The 24,325-nt window shown below is 50.2% G+C and overlaps 5 protein-coding genes across 5 annotated transcripts; 2 read left to right on the top strand and 3 right to left on the bottom strand.

Moving 5' to 3' along the window:
- Positions 1-42: 42 nt before the first annotated feature.
- On the top strand, positions 43-4,066 carry BO82DRAFT_385638 (N2,N2-dimethylguanosine tRNA methyltransferase). Its single transcript, XM_025638191.1, has 3 exons — positions 43-417; positions 506-1,164; positions 1,856-4,066. Exons 1-3 carry the CDS (start codon positions 186-188, stop codon positions 3,908-3,910), a joined length of 2,946 nt encoding a protein of 981 aa, XP_025488892.1. The 5' UTR covers positions 43-185; the 3' UTR covers positions 3,911-4,066.
- Positions 4,067-4,252: 186 nt separating this feature from the next.
- On the bottom strand, positions 4,253-10,370 carry BO82DRAFT_151116 (trifunctional fatty acid synthase subunit FAS2). Its single transcript, XM_025630174.1, has 2 exons — positions 9,623-10,370; positions 4,253-9,558 (listed from the first exon to the last, which is right to left on the bottom strand). The coding sequence occupies exons 1-2, from the start codon at positions 10,143-10,145 to the stop codon at positions 4,595-4,597; spliced, it is 5,487 nt and encodes a 1,828-aa protein (XP_025488891.1). The 5' UTR covers positions 10,146-10,370; the 3' UTR covers positions 4,253-4,594.
- Positions 10,371-11,834: 1,464 nt separating this feature from the next.
- Positions 11,835-18,821, top strand: BO82DRAFT_357055 (tetrafunctional fatty acid synthase subunit FAS1). Its single transcript, XM_025635907.1, has 2 exons — positions 11,835-17,954; positions 18,011-18,821. The coding sequence occupies exons 1-2, from the start codon at positions 12,162-12,164 to the stop codon at positions 18,476-18,478; spliced, it is 6,261 nt and encodes a 2,086-aa protein (XP_025488890.1). The 5' UTR covers positions 11,835-12,161; the 3' UTR covers positions 18,479-18,821.
- A 335-nt stretch (positions 18,822-19,156) lies between these two features.
- Positions 19,157-21,899, bottom strand: BO82DRAFT_316672 (transcription factor IIF subunit TFG1). The gene is made up of 4 exons (XM_025632589.1): positions 20,387-21,899; positions 20,054-20,332; positions 19,758-20,001; positions 19,157-19,685 (listed from the first exon to the last, which is right to left on the bottom strand). Exons 1-4 carry the CDS (start codon positions 21,734-21,736, stop codon positions 19,444-19,446), a joined length of 2,115 nt encoding a protein of 704 aa, XP_025488889.1. The 5' UTR covers positions 21,737-21,899; the 3' UTR covers positions 19,157-19,443.
- A 208-nt stretch (positions 21,900-22,107) lies between these two features.
- Positions 22,108-23,887, bottom strand: BO82DRAFT_385633 (protein HGH1). Its single transcript, XM_025638190.1, has 5 exons — positions 23,692-23,887; positions 23,562-23,607; positions 23,331-23,434; positions 23,132-23,245; positions 22,108-23,062 (listed from the first exon to the last, which is right to left on the bottom strand). The coding sequence occupies exons 1-5, from the start codon at positions 23,710-23,712 to the stop codon at positions 22,247-22,249; spliced, it is 1,101 nt and encodes a 366-aa protein (XP_025488888.1). The 5' UTR covers positions 23,713-23,887; the 3' UTR covers positions 22,108-22,246.
- Between the last annotated feature and the right edge of the window lie 438 nt (positions 23,888-24,325).

Raw genomic sequence — 24,325 nt, 5'->3', positions numbered from 1 at the left:
GCATGTACTACTAGTACAACCATCATTTCAACGTCTGTTTTCCCTCTCCTTAAGGTTCTTGAACCTTGTCACTGGTTATGAAGATCGCCCACGTTTAGTCCTACGACATGATGTGTTGAATAAATTGATATCTCCCTTTTTTGTCTTGCCACACATACTCAACTTATCCTGGTGCTCCTGTCGCCATGGCTTCCGCCCCAGACGGCCTCTCGCACAAGCCGGAGGACATCGACACCCGCTCACTCACTTCCATGCAAGAAATCGACCCTTCTCCGGTGGAGGATGAGTTTCCAGACCTTGAGCGCGGCGAATATTCCCCGGAGCCGCTAAAACTGTCTCAAGATTCATTGAGCCAGAATATAAGCGCACCGCCGTCTCTCGGTTTAGGTCTCCGCGGGCATAGCTGGGATTCATGGTGTACGACTCCTCCGTTGCCTCTTCATCTTAGCCTTCCGCCGCGATTGACTCTGCGTGGACTAATGCCTTGCTTTCTGAATATCATTAGTATCTGCATTTCAGCGATACTCGACGTATCCGCCCAGCTTATTTCTTGCTCTGCACCTTGCCAATACCTCAATACTTCCTCTCGCGACCCGCTCCGTAAGCGCAAGCGAAAACTATCTGTTGCTCACCAGGCCCCTCTATCAATCCCCGTCACTTGAACATGTTGTTCTGACTGTGCCGGTTTTGGTTCATGTCCTTTCCGGCATCGCTCTGCGCAATATCCGCTCCTCACGGCGGGCCCGACTCTATGGCGCAGAAACCCGGTCCCAGCGTTATGCGCTCACGTTCTGGCCACGGATGAGCCTACAGGCACGCTTAGGGTATTCGCTCATTCCATTACTTGGTGTGCACGTCCTCGTCAATCGAATTAGTCCGATCCTGGTCGATGGGGGAAGCTCGGGAGTGGGGCTTGGCTATGTGGCTCACGGCATTGCGCGGTCTCCGGTTTTCTGGAACATTTATTATCTGGTTTTTGTCGCTGCTGGAGTATGGCATTTTGTTGGTGGGTGGGCTTCGTGGATGGGCTGGAAGGTTACGACCCTCCGGAGGCAGCAAAATTCCAAAAAGGGGTCTCTCGAAGGGTACCTTGGCTATACTGGAAGTGAGCAACGATGCCGCAGACAAAAGAGAATGTGGTGGACTGTAAATACGATTGCTGCAGTGGGGGCATCTATCTGGCTGGCTGGCGCTCTGGGAGTCATTGGCCGTGCCGGTCAGGGCTCTGGGTGGGAAGCCAGTGGATGGAACGATATCTACAATCAAGTTCCCATTATCGGACCCTGGATATGAGCCGTGCCCGTTCGTGGGTTCTGTGTATGATATATTAGATGTCTTCGGACATAATGCAACCCGGATAGGCGCGGTTTCAATAATAATGATGATGACAATGACGACGACGACGACGACGACGACGACGGTAGACTAGTGCCTCACATGAACACTGTCTAACATAGACTTTCTTTAAGCGGGCTCAGGTTGCTGGATATCCCGATGGTTTAAGAGTGGACCGCCGCACGCCTCTTTCTATTTTCCCGCGCCGCGCCGGGAGCTTGTACATACCATTCAAACTCTCCCCGGGGAAAAAAAGAAAAATTCACTTCCCCCAGAATTTCCATTCTCTCTCTACTTTACTTGTTCTCTGTGACGTCCAAGTCAGTCAATGAGCCTGTTTGGTTTTGTCCTTGCTCGTTTTAGACCCGTCGATTGTTTTTCTCAAGCTTCAGTTCCTACTGTTCTGTCAATCTCTCTTCTGCGCCCAACGGTGATTACGCCAGCCCCCGTTCGGCAAATTCATCCGCACCAATTCCATATTGAGGTTCGCGCCATGGACACCTCGGGGCAATTGATTCAGTACGCTGGCACGGAATTTAGAGCCGTAAAAGAAGGAAAGGCGTACATTTTGAACCCTCCCTCTCAAGACGCTGCCTCCAAGGCCACGAGGAAGGATCTCAAGGCTGACGATGAATCTCAATCCGTTTTCTACAACCCGATTCAGCAGTTCAATCGAGACCTTAGCGTTCTCGCAATCCGGGCCTTTGGAGAGCATGTCGTGGCCGTGAAGAAACAGAAGGCGGAAAAACGAAGACAGAGGCTAGCAGAAAGTGGTGAGACAAAGAGTAAGAAGCGCAAGCGAGAGGACGAAGCCACCCAGCCAGAGGACCAAAGTGCACAGACAATTGAGCCCATCTCTGCAGCAATTCCCGATTTGCCTTCAGAAGAGATTATGGCGCCGTCATTCACAATCCTAGATGCTCTTTCTGCTACAGGCTTGCGTGCGCTACGTTATGCCTTGGAGATCCCATTTGCTTCTTACGTCGTTGCAAACGACCTTTCAGAGTCTGCTATTCGATCAATGAAGACGAATGTCGAATACAACAAACTCGAGAAGCGTATCCGCCCTAATTTAGGAGATGCACGCGTCTTCATGTACAGCCTTTTGGAGCAAGATAAATGTCAGGACGCGGTAACCCATTCCGGCAAATTCGATGTTATTGATTTGGATCCATACGGCACTGCTTCACCTTTCCTGGATGCTGCGGTCCAGGCAGTAAAAGATGGAGGCCTTCTTTGTGTGACTTGTACTGATGCAGGAGTGTGGGCTTCGCATGGGTATCCTGAGAAGGCTTTCGCCTTGTATGGTGGCGTTCCGGTCAAAGGACCACATTGCCACGAAGGGGGACTGCGCTTGATCCTGCATTCAATTGCAATGTCTGCCGCCAAGTATGGACTTGCAATCGAGCCCCTATTATCTCTCTCAATCGATTTCTATGCACGAGTTTTTGTCCGGGTTCATCGCTCCCCTGCCCAGGTCAAGTTTGTTTCTGGCAATATGATGACGGTGTTCAATTGCGACGAGGGCTGCGGGGCATGGTCAACCCAGCCTTTGACGCAGACCAAGCAGAAGCTTGACAAAAAAGGAAAGCCTTTTCCTCATTTTGGTTTTGCTCAGGGTCCAACTTCAGACTCCCGTTGTGAACATTGCGGTTCGAAGATGCATGTAGGGGGCCCAATGTGGGCCGGTCCACTTCACAACCCACATTTCATTCAGAATATCCTTGATATGCTTCCCAAGCTAGACCGAGATGTTTATCAAACTGTCGACAGAATTGAAGGAATGCTAACAACGGCATTCGAAGAAGATTTGAACCTCGACATTGGCGACGCCAACAACTCACAGAAGTCTACCGATGCACCGTCGGTAGGGGCCGGAACTGCTGCCATTATTCCACGGGTTGACCCCGCCTTAAGTGACAAAAGTCCATTCTATTTTAGCTTGAGTGCGATATCGAAAGTTCTTCGTACTGCTACCATTTCCATCGATGCGATGCGCGGGGCACTTCGACATTTGGGCTATCGAGCGACTCGCACCCATGCGAAACCAAACACAATTCGGACTGATGCCCCTTGGGATGTGATTTGGGAGATTATGCGGGAATGGGTCAGACAGAAGTCCCCTGTCAAGGAGGGCGCTCTCAGACCCGGAAGTCCTGGCGCTGTGATCATGTCGAAATGCCGAAAAATTCCCGCAGACGGTGACAAGGATCAGCAACTGCTAAATTCATTGAAGAAGGAGCTTCAGATGGTAATGGACCAAGAGCACAATATTACGGATGTAGTTAGCAGGCTTGAAGCTGCTTTGACACGGACCGGTGCCCATCGAGCGTCAGAGACTAAATCGGTACGCGATACACAGAGCAATGGCGATCGCGATTCCACAGCGTCTACTTCTGGTCAAAGCCCACTGGCCCGGGTCAAAGCCACAGCTAGACTTCATCCTAGCACTTTGGAAGTGGTTTTTGATGAGGCTTTAGGCAAGGAGCTCTCAACGAGAAAGCGTCTTGTTCGATATCAGCTTAACCCTCGGGAAAACTGGGGTCCCTTGAGCAGAGCATCTGGTAGAGGGTAGGTAACGCCGTTGATTCTGGTCCCGTCTTCTCGCATGGTCATTAAATTAGGCAATACGTCGTTATATGGAGTGAACTCCTTCACCTCGAACATCATCTGCAGCATGGATTAGGTTTATCTTTCAAAGGGGACGCTACGCATAGACCTAATTGACTGTCTCGCATTTTCGTAAACTGTAGGCTCTAAGTAAACTGCCTTCCTTGCTTTACCAAGTCGTGTCAGGTGCTATACCATTCCATGTATCAGTCCTTCGACTTGACACCTAAGTGATCTTGACGAATACAAATGTGAGTCAACCGAATAGGATTGAGTATTCACTTGCGAGTATCAGGAGCGGGAAATTTTGTATGTGCTACTGTTGCTCGAGATATAGCCCAACGATGAAGAAGGCAATAGACTTAAAAGGAAGATCCGGCTGATTCACCCGATGGAAGCCGGGCCCGGATTAATCTATCTGTGTGAATATGTGGTCAAGAAACATGAAAATGATCAATACACTCCCATCAAATCAAGGCAGCTTATTCGCTCGCCAAAAGATTAGAATTTCGACACGGCAACCGCGACAGCCTGCGTATCACTGTGGCTGATGCTAACATTGACTTGCTTGACACCAGCCTGCTCGGCAGCTTCAGCAGCAACACCATGAAGCTAGCAACATATTAGCGTCGGGCGCGAGAATGACAAGTTAGGAGTGGTAACTTACTTGAACGGCAGGCGCACCAGTTGAATCAGTGATGATCTCAATGTCCTTCAGCGGAGAGCCCGCGCCCTTGCTGCTAACGCCCAGGGACTTGAAAACCGCCTCTTTGGCACTCCACCGACCAGCAAACGATGCGCGGGGAGACGGTGCCTTCAGGCAATACTCCCGCTCGCTAGCAGTGAAGTTTCGCTCGATGAAGGTTTCATTTTCGATGTTAAACCCCTCAATGTTCTCAACGTCGACACCGACCTTCGAGTCCTCGGCGGCGTTAGCTTTCGCAAGAGACTCAATCATTGATCTCGTACTCTCAGCTCCCTTGTCACTAGCCTTCGGAGGGACTGCAGGGAACTTGAGTTCCGATGTTTTCTTGTCAACCGCGACGCGGTAATCGGGGTTGAGGAAGATCTTGCTCTGTTGAGAATCTTCATAGGGGGCTTTGTCTTTGGCGACGAAGATGCTGTTATTAATGAGACCGTTGTGGAAGTAACGGTAAGCCTTCTTTTGTCTGGCCTCAACCTTGGCCTTGTAAGTCTGGAACTGTGCCCGGTCCAGAGTTGCGTACAGGTACTTGGGGTGGATTCCAATGACCTGGGCACCCTTCTGACCGAAACCGAACGATGTGACTGAGAAAGCGTTGATACCATCAGTCTGGATGCTACGGCTGGGATAAACGATGTAATCGAACTTCTCCATGACCTTGTCCACATTATCAGCATTACGGTTCCCTGGGACCAAGCCACTGTCAAGAACCTGCAAGCAGCCGTTGAACATCCAAGCACCAGCAGCGCCCTTGGGATGTCCGGTAAGATACTTCTGGAAGATACCCAGAAGCGCATTGCCCTTCTTGCGTCCCAAATGCTTCATCTGCTGGCAAATGACATCAGATTCGTTTTTGTCGTTGGCCACGGTAGAGGTACCGTGGAAGGATGCAACACCAATGTCGTCGACAGTAAGGCCCCAGGTAGCAAGGGCACCGCGGAGAGGAGCGATACGGGGGTCTTGCTTCCAGAAGTTGTTGCCAAGACTAAACTGGGCATCCTTCTCCTGTCGGACAGCTTCTCGCTCAATGTGCCGAGCCCGCTCTTGCAGATAGTCCGACTCGTCGAATGGCTCAGAGCTCTGGGACTTCATAGCCTCCACCTCCTCCTGAAGGTAAAGCAGCTCTGATTCTTGCCACTCCTTGATTTGCTTCTTACGCAGGTCAAGCTGGCGCTGACGGTATTTGATATCCAACAACGGTGACGGGAACTTGCCAGGGTTCTCCCGTGCGGTGGTGAGAACACCCTGGCCGGGGGCGGGGACAGATCGTCCGATCTTGTCCGTAGCGGTTGTTGTCAAGGCAATAATACCGTAGATGGGCACACCCATGTCCAAAGCCAGCTGGGCGCTCATAATGAGTTGCATACCACAACCCTGTGACTCCATGAAACCCGCACGCGTGGTGGTAGTGGGGCGCGACATCTCCTGAGGGGTGCGGCCGTGGGCAAATTCATCCTCCGCATTGCTTGTGGCCTTCATGTTTGCGAACTCATACGACCCTTCTTCCTGGAAGTCGTCAAATCCACCAACAAAGCAAACGCGAGCTTTGCCTTCCACAATCGTCTCATAACCGATATCGACAGATTCAACTGCCGTGGCACAGGCACCAACAGGGGTCTTGATCGGACCGGTAGAGGACAGCAGAAGCATATTGACCCAAGCGCTCATAGTATTGATGAAGGATTCCTGCAGGATATCCTTTTGGAGGGGCTTGTCCAAGTAGCGGTCTTTGTACATGCCTCGCAAGGCGTGGGTGCCTCCAATACCGGAACCGATGCAGTTACCGACCTCAGACAGGTGAACATACTTGTAAAATTCGTAAGGGTCGGTGACACCAGCAGAGAGCATTGCTTCCGCAGTACAGACAAGAACAAACAATGTGACTGGATCAACCTGCTCGATGATGTCGTCTGGGATACCGTAGCGCTTGGCGTCCCAGCCAGTGGGAATCTGGCCAGCAACGAGACGATCGAACTGGAGAGCCTTGGGAATAAGCAATGTAGCCCCCTTCTTGAGGCGCACAGTGTACTCTCCCGATTCGGGCAGTTCGAAGATTTCAACTTTGTCACCATGCTCGCGCTTGAACTCTTCAGCAGTTTCCTTAGATGCCTCGAAGGGGTCGAGATCTTCCTGGATAACAATTTCTTGGAGAAGTTGCTTCTTCTTGGGATCATATCCTTTGAACAGCTCAGGCTCAATCAGTCGAATGCCCGAATGCTCCAGAATGTGCTTCTCATATTTGGGCTTGACGTCCTTGTCGTCCACAGGCTCCCCAGTCTTCGCGTCCACCCACCCAGAATAGGCTTTGCCCTTGAGGGGACCATTATGGTGCTTGATTAAACCCATGATCCAAGCCATCTCGACGCAACCTTCAAGGGAAAACTTGCCGTACGCCTCCATCTCCCAACGGGTACGAGAGTTACCCCAGGGGCCGACCTCTGAAAATCCGGTGACAACAACCACCTTGTCAAGGTTAACCATACCTTTGAGATTTTCATTAAGGGGCTGAACATCCTTCTCCCAGTCAGGGAGTTGTGGAAACTGGAATTTGATATTGGCACGGGGCTCAGCGACCACTCTTTTGTAAAGGACCTCACTGTCTTCTCCGTTGACAACCTTATTCTCGATCGCGGTTTCCTTGATAACTGCTTGGCGGACATCACTAGTCTCCATGATGTCAGTGCGGAGCCTCGTCATGAGGTCCTTAAGATCGGGGATGAACTGAAGACCGCCGTTGAGATCAGCCCAGACAGGATCAAGCTGGCATAAGTTGACAATAGCGGGTGCCATAAGACCAAGAAGGTTGAAGGCCATCTCTTGCTGGGAGAAGGTACGGACACCGAGCTTTTCAACACCTTCAGCAACCATGTTGTTACCGCTCATCAACCCTGTACCGCGCGTCCAGCCAATGACAGCACCGCAGATGGTCAAGTAGTTGCTCCAATTCTCCGAGTACCAGCGATTGAAAAGAGTCTCCAGAGCCAGCTTCGACTCCGAGTACAGTCCATCATTTCCGAAAGTGCCGTGATTGGGAGACAAGGGAAGAATGACTTGAGCTGGGCGGGTTTCAAAGCCATTGGCTTGTTTCTGTGTCTTAATGCTACCAAGCAGTCGGAGCAGGTTCGTGAGCATGATGCGGTGGGCCAGCTCAGACTTGGAGTCGATCGAATCGATCTCCCGACCGTTTTCCGGAATGGCAGCAAATGGGACCACGAAATCCAGATCCCAGCCAAGGCCCTTCTTAGTGTCGTAGATATAGTCGACGAGTGCTTCGACATCTTGTTTGCTGCCTTGGTTGAAGGGCACAACGACAAGTTGAGAGCCACGAGCGCCATAGCGGGCGTACATGGCCTGATAATATTCAGTGACCTCACGAGAGAATCGACTCGTCGTGACGACCACCTTCGCACCACCGCTAATCAGGCCCTGCAGCACCTCGGCACCGATAGAACCGGCACCAGCTCCAGTCATGAGAACATTCTTGCCCTGGAATGTGAGACCAGATCGAGCTGCTGACTCCAGAACGTCGAGATAGACACCGGTGAGCTTCTTGTTATAATCCCAACCATGTTCGTTCTTCTTCTTCAGGTGTAAGAATGGGATGGTCTCAATCTTGCCGGACCGAGGGCTACCATTGCGCTTGACACTGTTTCTGCCAGACTTCTTTCCGTTGCTGTTCTCCTGTGGAATGATCTGATTCTCATTCATGCTCAGGGCGCGTATAACCTCTTTATAGAGTGCGTTGAACTGTAGCTGTGAAGACTTGGAGAGGCGGTGCTGCCTGCGGATCAACTTATAGACACTGCGTAGGTCATCTTGCACTTTGGCGCGGTTGCTGTACTCCGAGATGGGACCTCCTTCAGCCATCTGCTTGACATAGTGCTCTAGTTTGCGGGCGCTGGCGCGAGGGACTTCCTTGTAACCGACCTTTCCTCGGGCATCGACAGTGGTTTGAGGTCCGGTAGGAACAGCGACGTCCTTGTAGACAGGAGCAGCGTCAAGGACCTCCTTGCAGTTTTCAATAAGTTGCTCGCCAAGCTCCTTTGCTAGTTGATACGTTTCACCCCTATCAGTGGGACAGTTGTCGATATGATACTGCATGAAGTCTAGAAGGAGAGGGTTTGACCGGTTCATGATACGGATGCAGCGGCTCACAATCTCCCTATCAACAACCTTGAGTCTTCCAAAGATAATGTCGTAGTACATGCTCAGGGCATCTTGACGAGCCCAGTTCCACGAAGAGTCGTAGACACGGGCCTTGAGAGGATCGAACGCTGGCTCAATGCCAGAGGCATAGAAGTCGCCATGTTCGGCTTGCCAAAGGTCTAGCTGCGCTTGCAGCGTCTTCTGGGTCTCTTGGGAGTTGATGAACGCCTTTTGACCAGCGCGCAGATCCATTTTCAAGTAGCGAGCAATGAGTTCCAACTGTTGCTTGAACAAAGCGCGTTGATCCTTCGTCAGGGCATCAATAGCGGCGGGGTCCATGAGCATACCGCCGGCGCCGGCGCCGCCATCCCCTCCAGTGGTGGGAGCCGACAGACTTATGCCGGCACTGGCAGCGTATTTATTGGTCACATCGTCGAGATAACCCTTGGCATCAGGTTCCGAACCGATGCGAGATGGCGGCTCCATTGTGAGCGCCAGGAGGAGCACACCGTCCTGCCTGCCAGAACCCAGACCCCATCTCGTCTCCAGGTACTTGCGAACGGCAGTAATATTAAACCCACCCGGCATCTTCGATGATACCAGGCGGGCAATGAGGGAAGAGGACTGTTTGCCCAATTGACCATTGAATGTGGCTTGCATGGATGCACCTAATTCATCCAAGGGGGTATCCTCCGGCTTTTCAGGCGTAGAGCCAAACTCCTTGCCCAAGTCTCCAAGAATCTCATTTTGTAGTGTGGATTTACCTAGTTGCGTCAGATTAGTACGAGTTAAACCCATCTTGTTCAGGGGATTCTTGCGGGTACCCACCTCCGACGAGATCTTTAATGGCCTTGCTCAGAGGCACATCGGACAGGCTTTTCTTAAGCTTCTGCGCCACTAATGTCCTGAGGACATCCACTGCTGTGACAGGAGCATCCTCAATTGCTGCGGCAGGTCCAGCACTAGGCGGAGCAGTGGCTGCCACAGGAGCGGCAGCAACGGCGGCCGGAGCAGCGGGGGCCGGAATCCCAGCGGCGGGCTCTGAAGGAGTGTCGGCCTCCTCTTCCACAGGGTCGACATCGTAATAAATCTCCTTCGCATCCTTGTTGTAACAAAGTATTTGGCGTTGCACGGAAGTAGCGGCGTCGTATGCTTCATACTTCGAGGCTAGAGTCCGTTTTGCCATACCACCGAGTGTATCCGCGGGGCCGATTTCAACAATCCGTTCTGTCCGCTTCTCTGCAAGTATGACATCTTGCGTTTCAATCCATCTCACTGGGGAGGCAAACTGGTAGGCCAGCAGCTCAACCAGCAGGGTGTGGGCCAATTCTTGCTCAATTTCGGGACGCATATTGTTGATGGGGGTGTAAGGATATGCCCACGTAAAGATGGGGGTATGGAGAAGGTCAACTTCAAGCGATTGAACCAGGATCGGGGACTGATTTCAGTCTCTGCCTCAATTGGTTGGGGAGAAGTGGCGGCCAGGCAAAGGATGAACACCAGAAGGTTGTTGAGGGAAGAAAAGTGTAGGTCGGAGTTGGGGCAACGGAAGGAAGATGAGAATCATTAAAGTGATAATATAGGTGTTGGTTCAATCCTAACTAGAAATATGGAACAGGTCAGTCTAATCGATTCCGATGCCAATAGTACTCTAATTGAACCTTCAGCTTGTTTTATTTCTTTCTTGTGTTCTGGCACCACTCAAAGTGCTTGAGCAGGCAGCCAAGCGCGTGCGGGAAAGGGTAGCTGGAAGGGAAAATGAAAATTGATCCACGGCAATTCCGGGTGGGAATAAGAAATACTCACCCCCAGTTCAGGACCTCTATCAGTGGGGGTAAAAGAGGGAGGGGAGGGGGAGGAGAAGGGAAAGGGAGGGGGGGTGGGAGGGAGATGGGAATCGCCGACTGACCTCGATCCAGATATGTGCCAAAGAAAGTGGATGAGAATCGAAGCGATCAACGATGAAATTCCGAAGAGAATACACTAATACGAATGTAAAGAATATTATTTAACGCCTGGGAGTTTTAGGATGGGAGAGAGGGGTTTGGGTGACGGAAAGGTTGGCGATACGTAGTATGTAGCGACGGCAACCGGATGGGTACCAAAGTATTATTGTAGCTGGGAAATGGGACGGGACTTTGAACTGGGGCCTTTTTTTTTTCTCTCCTCTCTTACTTTCTTTTTTTCTTTTTTCTTTTTGGGTGAGTGTTGGGGCGGAAGTTGACTTTCATACGGTACGGAAGCATTGCATGAATTCCAGCAGGCTTTCGGAGCCGAGAACGAGCATGGAAGAGTAGAAAGATGTGGAAAAAAAAAAAAAAAAAGAATGGAAAGGGAAGAACCAGGTAACAACAACGGCGTATGATTGGTGCAAAACCATCATAAGGATTGCAATTGAATCAGACCTGACAGGTTGAATTCAGCAGCACACTACTGACATTTAGGTATTATGATACTACAAGAACTATACTGATTACATTATTAAGTACTCAATAGATTTGTTGGTGAAGATTAGATATCTAGTCGTCATTGCTAAACCATCACTGCATCCATCAACCCCTTGAACCTTCCAACTGTTGAATGGTCAAGAATGGTTAGGAATGAGCAGAAAATAGTGGTCAGGTATTGTCACCGCGTCTTCAGGTCCAGCCCAACCATTTCAGAGTTTTGGGGAGGTGCGGCCACCCACCATACCGAATTCGGCCAGTTCCTATTCAACCAGCCCACGCCGGCGGATCTCTTCCTCCGCCCAGCCGGTTCAACAGTGTGCACAACCGCCCTATCTCGGGGCCGGGATTCCAAAATTATTACTAGTACCGCAAGGTGCTGAACCACTCTCGCGCTCTCCAATTGCCCATTCAAGGCTTCAATTCCATCCTGCCTTCTCCTTCTGTTCTTCCCCTCTACCCCCCCCCCCCCTCTCTCTTTCTTCCCCTTCCCCCATATCGTAGTACCGTTTTTCCCCATACCTCTTTTCCTCCTCCAAACTTCTCTTTCTTGTCTTTACTCTTCTACCCTCCTCCTCATCCTTCTCCGGCGGCCGCCCCTCCCCTATCTATCCTGTGTTGGACGACGGGTCCGGTTGTGGTTCCCTTGAGTTCAGTTTTATTTCACAATTTCTGATAGAAATAGGTAGGCAACACACCCAAGGAAGAACGAGAAGAGGAAGGAGAAAAGGACTATGTGCACATACACGCTTTTTCTCCTCTCCTTCACCTGTCTTTTACCGCTTCCTAGCACAAATTTTCCATTTGCAATATATACTTATCGATAACAGAACCTACGCACTTTTCCGTTTAATATTTTTCTTCCCCGACGCCTTTTTCGGCCTTCCGCTTATAGACCTTAACGACAAGAGAACTACAGGATGTATGGAACATCTACCGGCCCACAAACGGGCATTAATACCCCTCGCTCGTCACAGTCATTGAGGCCACTTATTCTGGCTCATGGCTCGCTTGAATTCTCTTTCCTCGTCCCGACGTCGCTTCATTTCCATGCATCGCAATTGAAGGATGCTTTCACAGCATCGTTACCACAACCGACAGATGAGCTTGCCCAAGACGATGAGCCCTCCTCGGTCGCCGAATTGGTGGCAAGATACATTGACCACGTTGCACGCGAGGTGGAAGAGGGCGAAGACGATGCCCAGGGCACTTACTTGGAGGTACTGAAACTGGCATTGAACGAGTTCGAACGGGCCTTTATGCGCGGCAATGATGTGCACGCTGTTGCTGCTGGTCTACCCGGCATTACCACGAAGAAGGTGCTAGTTGTCAAGGCCTATTATGCCGGTAGAGCTGCCGCTGGGCGGCCTACCAAACCCTACGATTCGGCCCTCTTCCGAGCCGCGTCAGAGGAGAAAGCGAGCATCTATTCAGTCTTTGGGGGACAAGGTAACATCGAAGAATATTTCGATGAGTTAAGGGAAGTTTATACCACCTACCCATCGTTCGTGGATGATCTGATCACATCCTCTGCCGAGTTGCTTCAATCCCTTTCGCGGGAGCCCGAGGCCAATAAGCTTTACCCTAAAGGATTGGACATCATCCAGTGGCTCCAGGACCCGGATTCTCAACCTGACACAGATTATCTCGTGTCCGCGCCTGTCAGCTTGCCGTTGATTGGCTTGGTTCAACTAGCACATTTCGTTGTTACTTGCAAGGTCCTGGGCAAAACACCCGGTGAGGTCCTTGAAAGATTTAGCGGAACCACTGGCCATTCTCAGGGAGTGGTCACTGCAGCGGCGATCGCCTCCGCCACTTCCTGGGAAAGCTTCCAGCTGGCTTCCAAAAATGCATTGACCATGCTTTTCTGGATTGGTCTTCGCAGCCAGCAAGCCTATCCGCGTACTTCTATTGCGCCCTCGGTTCTGCAAGACTCGATTGAGAATGGAGAGGGTGCGCCCACACCGATGCTGTCTATCCGAGATCTCCCAAGAGCAGCCGTGCAAGAACACATTGATATGACCAACCAGCATCTCCCCGAGGACCGCCATATCTCTATTTCCTTGATTAACAGCGCTCGCAACTTTGTTGTGACTGGACCTCCCTTGTCTTTGTATGGTCTTAATCTGCGCCTGCGCAAGGTCAAAGCGCCCACAGGTCTGGATCAGAACCGTGTCCCTTACACCCAGCGCAAGGTCCGCTTCGTCAACCGATTTCTCCCTATCACCGCTCCTTTCCATAGCCAGTACTTGTACCCGGCCTATGACCGTATCCTGGAAGATCTAGAGGACTTGGAGATATCCCCCGGATCACTCGCCATCCCCGTCTTCGGCACTAAGACCGGTGATGACCTGCGGAAGATTAGTGAAGCCAATATCGTACCGGCGTTAGTTCGCATGATAACCCACGATGCTGTCAACTGGGAGCAAGCCACAGTCTTCCCTGGTGCCACACACATCGTTGACTTCGGACCCGGCGGCATCTCCGGCTTGGGTGTCCTGACCAACCGTAACAAGGATGGAACCGGTGTTCGGGTGGTGCTTGCGGGAGCTATGGATGGCACCAACGCCGAAGTGGGATATAAGCCTGAGCTATTCGATCGTGACGAACACTCTGTCAAGTACGCCATTGACTGGGTCAAGGAGTACGGACCACGTCTCGTGAAGAACGCGATGGGCCAGACCTTCGTGGACACCAAGATGAGCCGACTGCTAGGAATTCCGCCAGTCATGGTGGCCGGGATGACCCCCACCACTGTTGCTTGGGATTTTGTTGCTGCTACAATGAACGCCGGTTACCACATTGAGCTTGCGGGTGGCGGTTACTACAATGCCAAGACCATGACTGATGCTGTGACAAAGATCGAAAAGGCCATCCCTCCCGGGCGTGGCATCACGATTAACTTGATTTATGTCAATCCTCGTGCTATGGCGTGGCAGATTCCCTTGATCGGTAGGTTAAGATCTGAAGGCGTGCCGATCGAGGGTCTGACGATTGGTGCCGGTGTTCCGTCCATTGAGGTGGCAAATGAGTACATCGAGACTTTGGGGATCAAGCACATTGCATTCAAGCCGGGCTCTGTCGATGCTATCCAACAGGTAATCAACATTGCCAAGGCTAACCCGAAGTTTCCTATCATTCTTCAATGGACCGGAGGCCGTGGAGGTGGTCATCACTCATTCGAGGACTTCCATCAGCCGATTTTGCAAATGTACAGCCGTATCAGACGTTATGAGAACATTGTCCTTGTGGCGGGCAGCGGCTTTGGTGGCTCCGAGGATACCTACCCCTATCTCTCAGGCACCTGGTCATCTGGCTTCGGATACCCCCCGATGCCTTTCGATGGATGTTTGTTTGGAAGCCGCATGATGATCTCCAAAGAGGCTCATACATCGAAGAATGCTAAGAAGGCTATCGCCGATGCACCTGGCCTTGATGACAAAGATTGGGAGAAAACATACAAGGGAGCTGCAGGAGGCGTGGTTACCGTCTTGTCTGAAATGGGTGAGCCGATTCACAAACTAGCCACCAGGGGTGTGCTGTTCTGGCACGAGATGGACCAGAAGATCTTCAAGTTAGACAAGGCTAAGCGTGTCCCGGAGCTGAAGAAGCAGCGCAATTACATTATCAAGAAGCTGAACGATGATTTTCATAAGGTCTGGTTCGGCCGCAATGCTGCTGGCGAAACCGTCGACCTCGAAGACATGACCTACACTGAAGTCGTCCACCGCATGGTAGATCTCATGTATGTCAAGCATGAGTCAAGATGGATCGATGAGTCTCTGAAAAAGCTCACTGGCGACTTCATCCGCCGTGTTGAGGAACGCTTCACTACAACTGAGGGTCAGCCGTCTCTTCTCCAAAATTATTCCGAGCTGAATACTCCTTATCCTAATATTGACAACATCCTGGCTGCCTACCCTGAGGCAGCCACCCAATTAATCAACGCCCAGGACGTTCAGCATTTCTTACTACTCTGCCAGCGTCGGGGACAGAAGCCCGTTCCCTTCGTACCTTCCTTGGATGAGAATTTCGAGTACTGGTTCAAGAAAGACTCTCTTTGGCAGAGCGAGGATTTGGAGGCTGTTGTGGGGCAGGACGTTGGAAGGACATGTATCCTTCAGGGTCCCATGGCTGCCAAGTTCTCAACTATCATTGACGAGCCTGTCCGGGATATCTTGGACGGTATCCACCAGGGTCACGTGAAGAACCTGATTCAGGATGTGTACAGCGGAGACGAGACGCAAGTGCCTGTCATCGAGTATTTCGGGGGACTATTCGACAGGGTCGACGATGAGCAAGATATTGACGGCTTGACAATCGCCGAAGACGGTGATAAGGTCACCTACCGCTTGTCATCTTCTCCCTCAGCGGACCTGCCTGATTTGGATCGCTGGCTTCGTGTTCTTGCTGGCTCGGCGTATTCCTGGAGACATGCGTTGTTTTTGGCAGACGTGTTCGTTCAGGATCATCGTTTCGATGCCAATCCCTTGAAACGCATAGTCGCACCCGTCGCAGGCATGTACGTGGAAATCTCGCATCCAAATGACCCATCCAAGACGAGTATCGTCGTGCGGGAGCCTTACCAATCCGGCAAATTGGTCAAAACAGTCGAGGTAAAGATGAACGACAAGAATCAAATTAGCCTTACTCTTTTTGAGGGTCGGACCGCGGAGGCTGCTGTCGTGCCCTTGACATTCCTCTTCACGTATCACCCTGAGGCTGGGTACGCACCCATCAGGGAGGTCATGGAAGGCCGCAACGATCGCATCAAGGAGTTTTACTATCGTGTCTGGTTTGGTAACAAGGATGTTCCTTTCGATACACCGACGACTGCCACTTTTAACGGTGGACGTGAGACAATCACGTCGCAAGCTGTAGCTGACTTTGTTCATGCTGTTGGCAACACTGGTGAGGCTTTCGTGGACCGGCCTGGCAAAGAGGTGTTCGCCCCCATGGATTTTGCCATCGTTGCCGGGTGGAAGGCTATCACCAAACCTATCTTCCCTCGTACCATTGATGGTGACCTACTGAAGCTTGTTCATCTATCCAATGGATTCAAAATGGTTCCTGGGGCTCAGCCCTTGAAGGTCGGCGACGTCCTGGATACTTCAGCTCAAATCAATTCGGTCATCAACCAAGACTCCGGTAAGATGGTTGAGGTCTGTGGCACTATCCTCAGAGATGGCAAGCCGATCATGCATGTTACCAGTCAGTTCCTGTATCGTGGTGCCTACCTGGACTTCGAGAACACCTTCCAACGTAAGGACGAGGTGCCCATGCAGGTTCACCTTGCGTCCAGCCGAGATGTGGCGATTCTCCGCTCGAAAGAGTGGTTCCGCATGGATGAAAGCGATGTCGAACTCCTGGGCCAGACCTTGACTTTCCGCCTTCAAAGTCTGATCCGCTTCAAGAACAAGACCGTGTTCAGCAACGTTCAGACTGTAGGTCAAGTACTGCTGGAATTGCCGACGAAGGAGGTCATCCAGGTGGCTTCTGTGGATTATGAGGCGGGTACATCTCATGGAAATCCTGTGATCGATTACCTTCAGCGGAATGGTACTTCTATCGAGCAGCCAGTTTACTTTGAGAACCCAATTCCCCTCAGCGGCAAGACCCCGCTAGTCTTGCGTGCTCCTGCGTCCAACGAGACCTATGCTCGTGTGTCGGGCGACTACAACCCCATTCATGTGTCCCGGGTGTTCTCCAGCTATGCCAAACTACCAGGCACCATCACCCATGGTATGTACACAAGTGCTGCCGTCCGCAGCTACGTTGAAACCTGGGCCGCAGAGAACAATATTGGGCGCGTGAGAGGCTTCCATGTCTCGCTTGTGGGCATGGTCCTGCCCAATGACATTATCACTGTCAAGTTGCAGCATGTCGGCATGATTGCCGGTCGCAAGATCATCAAGGTTGAGGCCAGTAATAAAGAGACCGAAGAGAAGGTCCTTCTTGGCGAAGCTGAGGTCGAGCAGCCTGTCACCTCCTACGTGTTCACCGGACAAGGATCCCAAGAGCAGGGAATGGGTATGGAACTATATGCCAGCAGTCCTGTTGCAAGGGAGGTCTGGGACCGCGCAGATCGTCACTTCATCGAGAACTATGGTCTGTCAATCATCGATATTGTCAAGAACAATCCCAAGGAACTCACCGTTTACTTCGGGGGCCCCCGGGGTAAAGCGATCCGTCAGAATTACATGTCAATGACCTTCGAAACTGTCAACGCGGACGGTTCCATTAAGTCGGAGAAGATCTTCAAGGAAATCGACGAAGAGACTACATCCTATACTTACCGCTCACCGTCAGGGCTTCTCTCTGCGACCCAGTTCACACAGCCCGCCCTTACCTTGATGGAAAAGGCAAGCTTTGAAGACATGCGCTCGAAGGGCCTTGTCCAAAGAGACAGCAGCTTTGCTGGTCACTCTCTTGGTGAATACTCGGCTCTGGCTGCACTCGCTGATGTCATGCCCATTGAAAGCCTGGTTTCAGTTGTCTTCTATCGTGGATTGACAATGCAGGTAGCCGTGGAAAGAGACGAGCAAGGTCGCTCAAATTACTCGATGTGCGCCGTTAACCCGAGCCGCATCTCGAAGACCTTCAATGAACAAGCTCTTCAGTATGTCGTAGAGAACATCTCAGAGGAAACTGGTTGGCTTCTGGAGATTGTCAATTACAATGTTGCCAATATGCAATACGTTGCTGCTGGTGATGTAAGTGTCTTCCCGTCTGATCGTCGATAGCTCGACATTGCTGACCTCATGACTAGCTACGGGCGCTTGACTGTCTCACCAACCTACTCAACTACCTCAAGGCCCAAAACATTGACATTCCTGCTCTTATGCAAAGCATGTCCTTGGAGGACGTCAAATCGCATCTTGTCAAGATGATTGACGAGTGTGTGAAGCAAACAGAGTCGAAGCCTAAGCCCATCTCGCTAGAGCGCGGCTTCGCGACCATTCCCTTGAGAGGTATCGACGTACCATTCCACAGCACTTTCCTTCGATCTGGTGTCAAGCCTTTCCGATCATTCCTGCTCAAGAAAATCAACAAGACCACCATTGACCCCAGTAAGCTGGTTGGAAAATACATTCCCAACGTTACAGCAAGGCCATTTGAAATCACAAAGGAATATTTCGAGGACGTCTACCGTTTGACAAACTCGCCCAGAATCGCTCACATCTTGGCCAACTGGGACAAATTCGAGGAGGGAAATGAGAGCACGGCTCAAAGCTAGAGAGTTGGAATGTTGTTATAGTACATAGGCTTTATTCTCGTCGTCCATTATAATCCAGTTTATAGGTCCTGTTCCTGAATGAGTGGGCACATGTTTTTGTTTAGTTTTTATTAAGACTTCCATATTCATGGATTATCTGTCAGCTATTGCAGTATCAGTTGTCAGTGCCGGGAGAACATTAAAGGCATCACATATCCAGGAAGGTATTTGATAGAGGGAATGCGTTATCGACGCCTCGTCTTTTGTTTATTGCTACCTCACTAACCGATGGGCAGGATAGTAACCGATCACTTTAATCTTATTTACCATTACACACGATCAAGATACTATAATTCCTAAGAGCCCCTAAGAATGGAACGTTATCCCTTAGGAGAAATCTCTAGGTAGTAATGTGTCAACGTTGCTAACCCGGCCACGTGATTCCAAAGGCCTTTTCCACTTGTTCACATGCGGGAACGTAGCTAGTTCCAACCACCAACGTTCCAGAAGCCTACCTTGAGACCTCAATATGGCCCTCATAATGCCTTCAGCCTTACAAAACCCCCAAGAATTTTTGCGAAAGAAGTTCTCTGCCTATAATCTGTATAACTTGTAACTTGTAAAACGACTACTTCTATATAGGAATTCAAGCAAACTGTTTTATGATTATCTGCTTTGCAGAGGTAACAAGAGAAAAAGACCAGGTGTGAGAGTAGCGCGTCTCTCCATGGAATCGTGATTTAAATCACCATTTCGGGCTACTACGTGTCTGTAAGTACATATGCGTACTATTTTGCCCTAAGCACAGAGCGAAGAAGAAAAGGCGCACCATATCTTCCAGTTGAGCATGCTAGACAGATGACTGATCTATTCTGCTCTGAGCATATAGGAATGGAATCACGTTCACGGTATTATTCTTTGCATTCCATAGATTTAGAACGAGTCATTCACGCTTGTAGTAGGCAGTTAAGCGAGTCATCGAAGGCCTAGGCTTCCTTCAAAATTCCGGGCCGTAGTAGCCGGTCTTCCTTTCCATACACCCCAACATCTTTAACAATCGCTATGAATCTTCTATGGTTCTCCTTAGATTCACCAATACGAGGGCGGAATACCTTCAGCAAATCGCTGCTTAGAATTCCGGTCGGTGGGATAGCGGCATGAATCTCGGCAGGTGTAGGAAAGCCTTGGGCGATGCTTGAAGGCCCTGGCGTAGAGATGCGCGTTGAGCCTGTGGGAAGTCAGTAGTCAGCACACTTTACCTTTTGCAAAGCATGAAAACACATAATGGTTCTGAACATACCCCTCAACGGCTCCGGACTGCTCGCACGACTTCCGGGAAAGCCTCTACTATTCAAGGGAACTGGGCTTCCTACCCTAGATCCTTGCGGTGTACCACTTTGTGGTGTCATCGAGGGAGGGTTAAGCTTCAATTTCTTACTTTTCCCACTTTCCCCTACCTCTCCACCAGATCCTGCGCCACCCTCTAGATCGCTTGTAGAACCTGCTCCCCCAAGCTGCATTTGACGAACACGTTTTTTGCTTACCTGCATTTGCATTAGAGATGAAATTACTCAAGCGACCGAATCATGCACTCACAGGCGCCACCGAGGACGTTCCAGACACGGAAAGAGATGTAGGCTGCGAGGCCTGGGAAGAATACTTGCTCTTTCCTTTCTTGCGAGAAGTATCGGTGCCACTCGCATCTGAAGGGGATCCCAGACGTTTTCGGGGTGCTACTTTCTTCAGAGCGTCGGTGTGCTTTGTTCGGCCAGAGGGTGTGGTATTGACCTTAGAAAGGGGCTCTTTCTTGTCCTTCTCATCCTCCGCCTTGCGCTCCTCTTCCTTCATCCGCTCGGCTTCGCTATCATCGGAGCTCTGAAGGGGTTTAGTCACAATGCCAGAGCACACTGTATAGTTGGGCAGTCTTACCTCTTCGTCGGAGTATGGATTGATGTCCGAGCCACTACTGTAATCGTAGTTCTTCTCTCTTTTCTGAAGTGCCTTCCGTACCTTTTTCCCGAGTACCCGGCGCGCTTCCTTCTCTTTCTTCTCTCTCAGTTCTTCATCCTCGTAATCCTTTTCCTCTTTAAGGTTGAAGACATTCGCCTTCAACTGATCTTGCTTAATTCTTTTTTCAGCCGCCTTTGCCTCCTCATCTTCGTTGAAAAGGTCATCGTGCTCTTCATCGTCCGCAAAGCGATCCTCTTCGAAATCCATGTCATCCGCTTCCAACCCTTCGGCGGCGCCGGGGGTACCTTGTTTCCCAGCATAAACTTTTCGCTGTTTAGCAAATTGTTCCAGCTCTTTGCGCTGAGCCAATTCTTGCTGTTTTTCCATGAACCATCTCGGGTCCTTCACCTTCTTCGCCATGAACCTTTCTGCTTCCTCGATGGTTAGGGCCTTGAATTGATTCTTCGCACTGAACCTGTACCATTTCTCTACAGGAATCATCCTCATCTGCCCCGTGTTCTCGAAGACAAATACTGCATGGGTTTCAGAAAGAGCAGCTTCATAATTGCCAACCCAGATATTCTTGTTGTCGAAATCTTCCAGATGCCATGGCAACGCTTCTTCATACTTGATGCGTGTTTTGGCAATCTCTTCGGGTGTCATATCAGTCCTAGAGACTTGCTGCGTTTTCTGTTTGGGAGCATTTGGTCTTTTCGGCGCCGAGCCCATGGAAGGGGCTATTTGAGCCATATTGTCGGCACGTTGTTTCTCGCGGGCAGCTTTTCTAGCCTCCAGCTCCTCACGTTCAGCGTCGTCACCTTGATTATTGGACTCGGAGCCTGTGCGTTGGTTGCCCATGCCTTTTTCAGTGGTAGTTTCATGTGGACGTGTCCGTGGATCACGACGCTGAAGCCTCACAGGTCGAGTGAACTGTGCTTCGTCCCGAGGGTCGACCGATTTCTTACTTGAGAATCTGGCAATGTGATGCTTCAGCCCTTCTCTGATCGCTCTTTTCGTCGTCACGATAGGATAATCGACAAATGTTTCTGATAACAAAAGTCCACTAAACCCATTTGTTGAGAATTCATTTCCGGAATTTACCCTGGTTGGTTTCTCGGACCTGACCGTCGACAAAGTGCTAGGCGTAGCTTGTTTGGATGGAAGCTTAAGGCCACCATTTGCGGATGTCAGAGTAGACGGCTTTGCTACCGGTCTTCGCTTCGGTCGTACAAGAGGGTCCGCCACTTTTGGTCGCCGAATCCTCATCGGTTGAGGTCCATTTGCACCTGTCTGAGCTCGCGGAGCTGTTTCATTTGGTAGGGGCGTCATAGTAGCTTTTGAGGGGTGTTCAGGCTTGATGGCGATCGAGCCAGCAATATTGGTAATGCTTAGATGCAGATGCAAGTAAAGGACTTCCAATGTGATACTAGGGTCAAATGCACCAGCATAAATCTCGGAATAGAAAGTGAGATGAAATGTAGAATGGAGTAGAATGATAGTGATGTGAATGAATGAACAGTGGTGTCTGTCCACCTTGTTAGGGAATGGATTATGTAAGCAAGGGCCTTTTGTTGCGATCGAGCCTTTGTTAGTTGAAAGGTCATGCAAGACCCCACACGAGACATTGTATCATTGGCAGATTTACTTCCTTATGTGCAGTACACATTTTGTAATGAGAATTTCCCGCTAGAATTCTATGTGTTACCAGAGTGTGAATAAATTGTCCAGGAAGCATTGTTTCTAAGCTAACAATACTTGCTAAGAATTGAAGCTCAATACACTTTAGTTCCAACCCCGTGCCATTTCAATTTTCTGGGATCCTCGATTACACGGATCGACCTAGAATATCTCAACAACATTTTGATCATCGCCTGAGGGGGCTGTATTCAGGGTGTCGGGTGCATTTTCCGCCAGAAGCTGGCTTGTTTTATCCTCGCCTTCTTCATCTCGCATCAAAACTTGGACTAGGCGATCACAGGCATCACGCACATCCTCATTATTCACGTGGAGGTGACATTCTCGAATGATTGGATATACTTGAACAGCCCTCATCCTGTCGCGCCCTTCTCGTGTTGTGGTGAGCAACAAAAGCGTTTCAATGTGTGTTACGATGATGCTGGTGTCGGTATCTCGCTGTTTGTCAGGCGGCAACAGCTGGAGATCAGGCAGCATTTCCAGTGCTTCCTCCTCAGCATATTCCTCTGGACCAGTAATGGGTAGCAATATGTAGGGAAGGATATTGGCCTCGTCCTCGGACAAGAGTGTGGGATGAAAGGGAACGTCAAATGCGACATTCTTGATCGTGGACGCTACTCCCTTTCTTCGGATGGTGCTTTTGTGCTCCGTGAACACGGTGAGCTTTGTCACTGGCACAACATCATCATACTCTTGCCGCGAAGTGAAATATGCTCGACCAAGCTCAGTTTTGGAAAGGTCAGCAAAAAGATAAGACAAGTAGTCAAAAGTTGCATGTTCGTTGAGACCATTCTCGGCTCCCTTCACAAAGCAGTCCATCAGCTGGTCCATCGCATTAGGTGACTTGGAGACTGCCTCTGGTGCTTTTCGCTTGAGAGTAAGCAGCCTTTCCATCTTATTAGATTTTGCCAAATTGGCGAAAAGCATGGCAAAGTCATCCGCGTTCGGCTCCTTTAAGTTCTGTCATATCCCACGACTTAGAATTGGGTCCTTAATGTAGCGAGAGAATGATCGAGGTTGAAAACTTACTGTGATTTTTAGAAGAAGCGTCTCAAGGAAAGCATCATCTTCCGCAAGATTGGTCAGCACCTCATCATCCGCAGAAAGGTTGATGAGTATTGTCAAGGCATTTTTGGCAATTGGCTTTGATCGGCAATCACATAGGGTCAACGTCAGTAATCCTCTGCAAGTGCAGGTAGACAATTGAGGGTGGGCCAGGGACACTAACTGCATAATCGCGAGCCAGAAGCTTGAGATCCCGCACCGGCAAGAGTTGCTGGCGCTTGAAGAGTTCTGGCTGGGCAGTGGAGAAACCAACGAGGTTTTCGCACGCTGTCAAAGCAGATGTCAGGATTATGTTGAGCCAAGTAGCCGTGACAAGGGTAGGCACGCAATGGGGAAGGCGGAAGTATAACGAATCTTGACTCAGTAGCTGCGAGGGATATCGGATACTATATACCAATTTGTCTTATCTGAGTATTGCCATGGTGGAGGAATTCGACGAGCTGTGCGAGTAGAAGAGTAGACCATTAGCCGCCGAGAGCCTTCAGCATAGGGTCAAGGATGTATATGGTGTAGTGTTTGCCTACCTCTTCTAGTTCGGTGGGCATTGTAAAAAAATTGTTGAAGGTCTCGAGATCGTTATACAGGACCAGGACAGCAGACTGTAAGAAGCTATGCTGCGTGTAGAGAATTTGACTCTTGCTTCTAGACAGGTTATCTCTGTCTCTATGCCACTCGCACCTGAATGCCTTGCTTTGCTGTCTTTGCTTGTTGAAATTTTTTTTCTTCGCCAGTCAGTTTCTTGTCCATCCACCCCGCCCCCACCCGCTACCCGCTTGTACTGTACATACCTCCGTGGTGCTATGTAAAGGTACCGTACGAAGTGTGTGCGTTGATGATAGGTGCTCGCCCAGCATGATCAATTGGCTCTTTCTTCACTTTAAATTCTGAAACCAGTGCAGTCATATTTTGGGCCGATCTATCAAGCTTATCACTGCATATCACAAGGGAGGTTGGTGAGGCATGGCATAATTCGAGAATGTATCATAATCACAATCCAGTAGGTAGTAGTCTTAGGTATTTATATGTGTGCAAGACCACGAGGTGCTGAGCTGCGTGCATACAGTCACTGATAAAGTGTGTGCGTACACCTCCCTCCTCTTCTGATGGTATTTCAATCGTATAGTTCGAATATTTACACTTTAGTCTACCAGCAGAATT

The sequence above is a fragment of the Aspergillus uvarum genome (genome assembly GCF_003184745.1).
Source record: "Aspergillus uvarum CBS 121591 unplaced genomic scaffold BO82scaffold_53, whole genome shotgun sequence".
Classification (NCBI taxonomy): domain Eukaryota; kingdom Fungi; phylum Ascomycota; class Eurotiomycetes; order Eurotiales; family Aspergillaceae; genus Aspergillus; species Aspergillus uvarum.
This window is presented reverse-complemented; position numbering and strand designations above follow the sequence as displayed.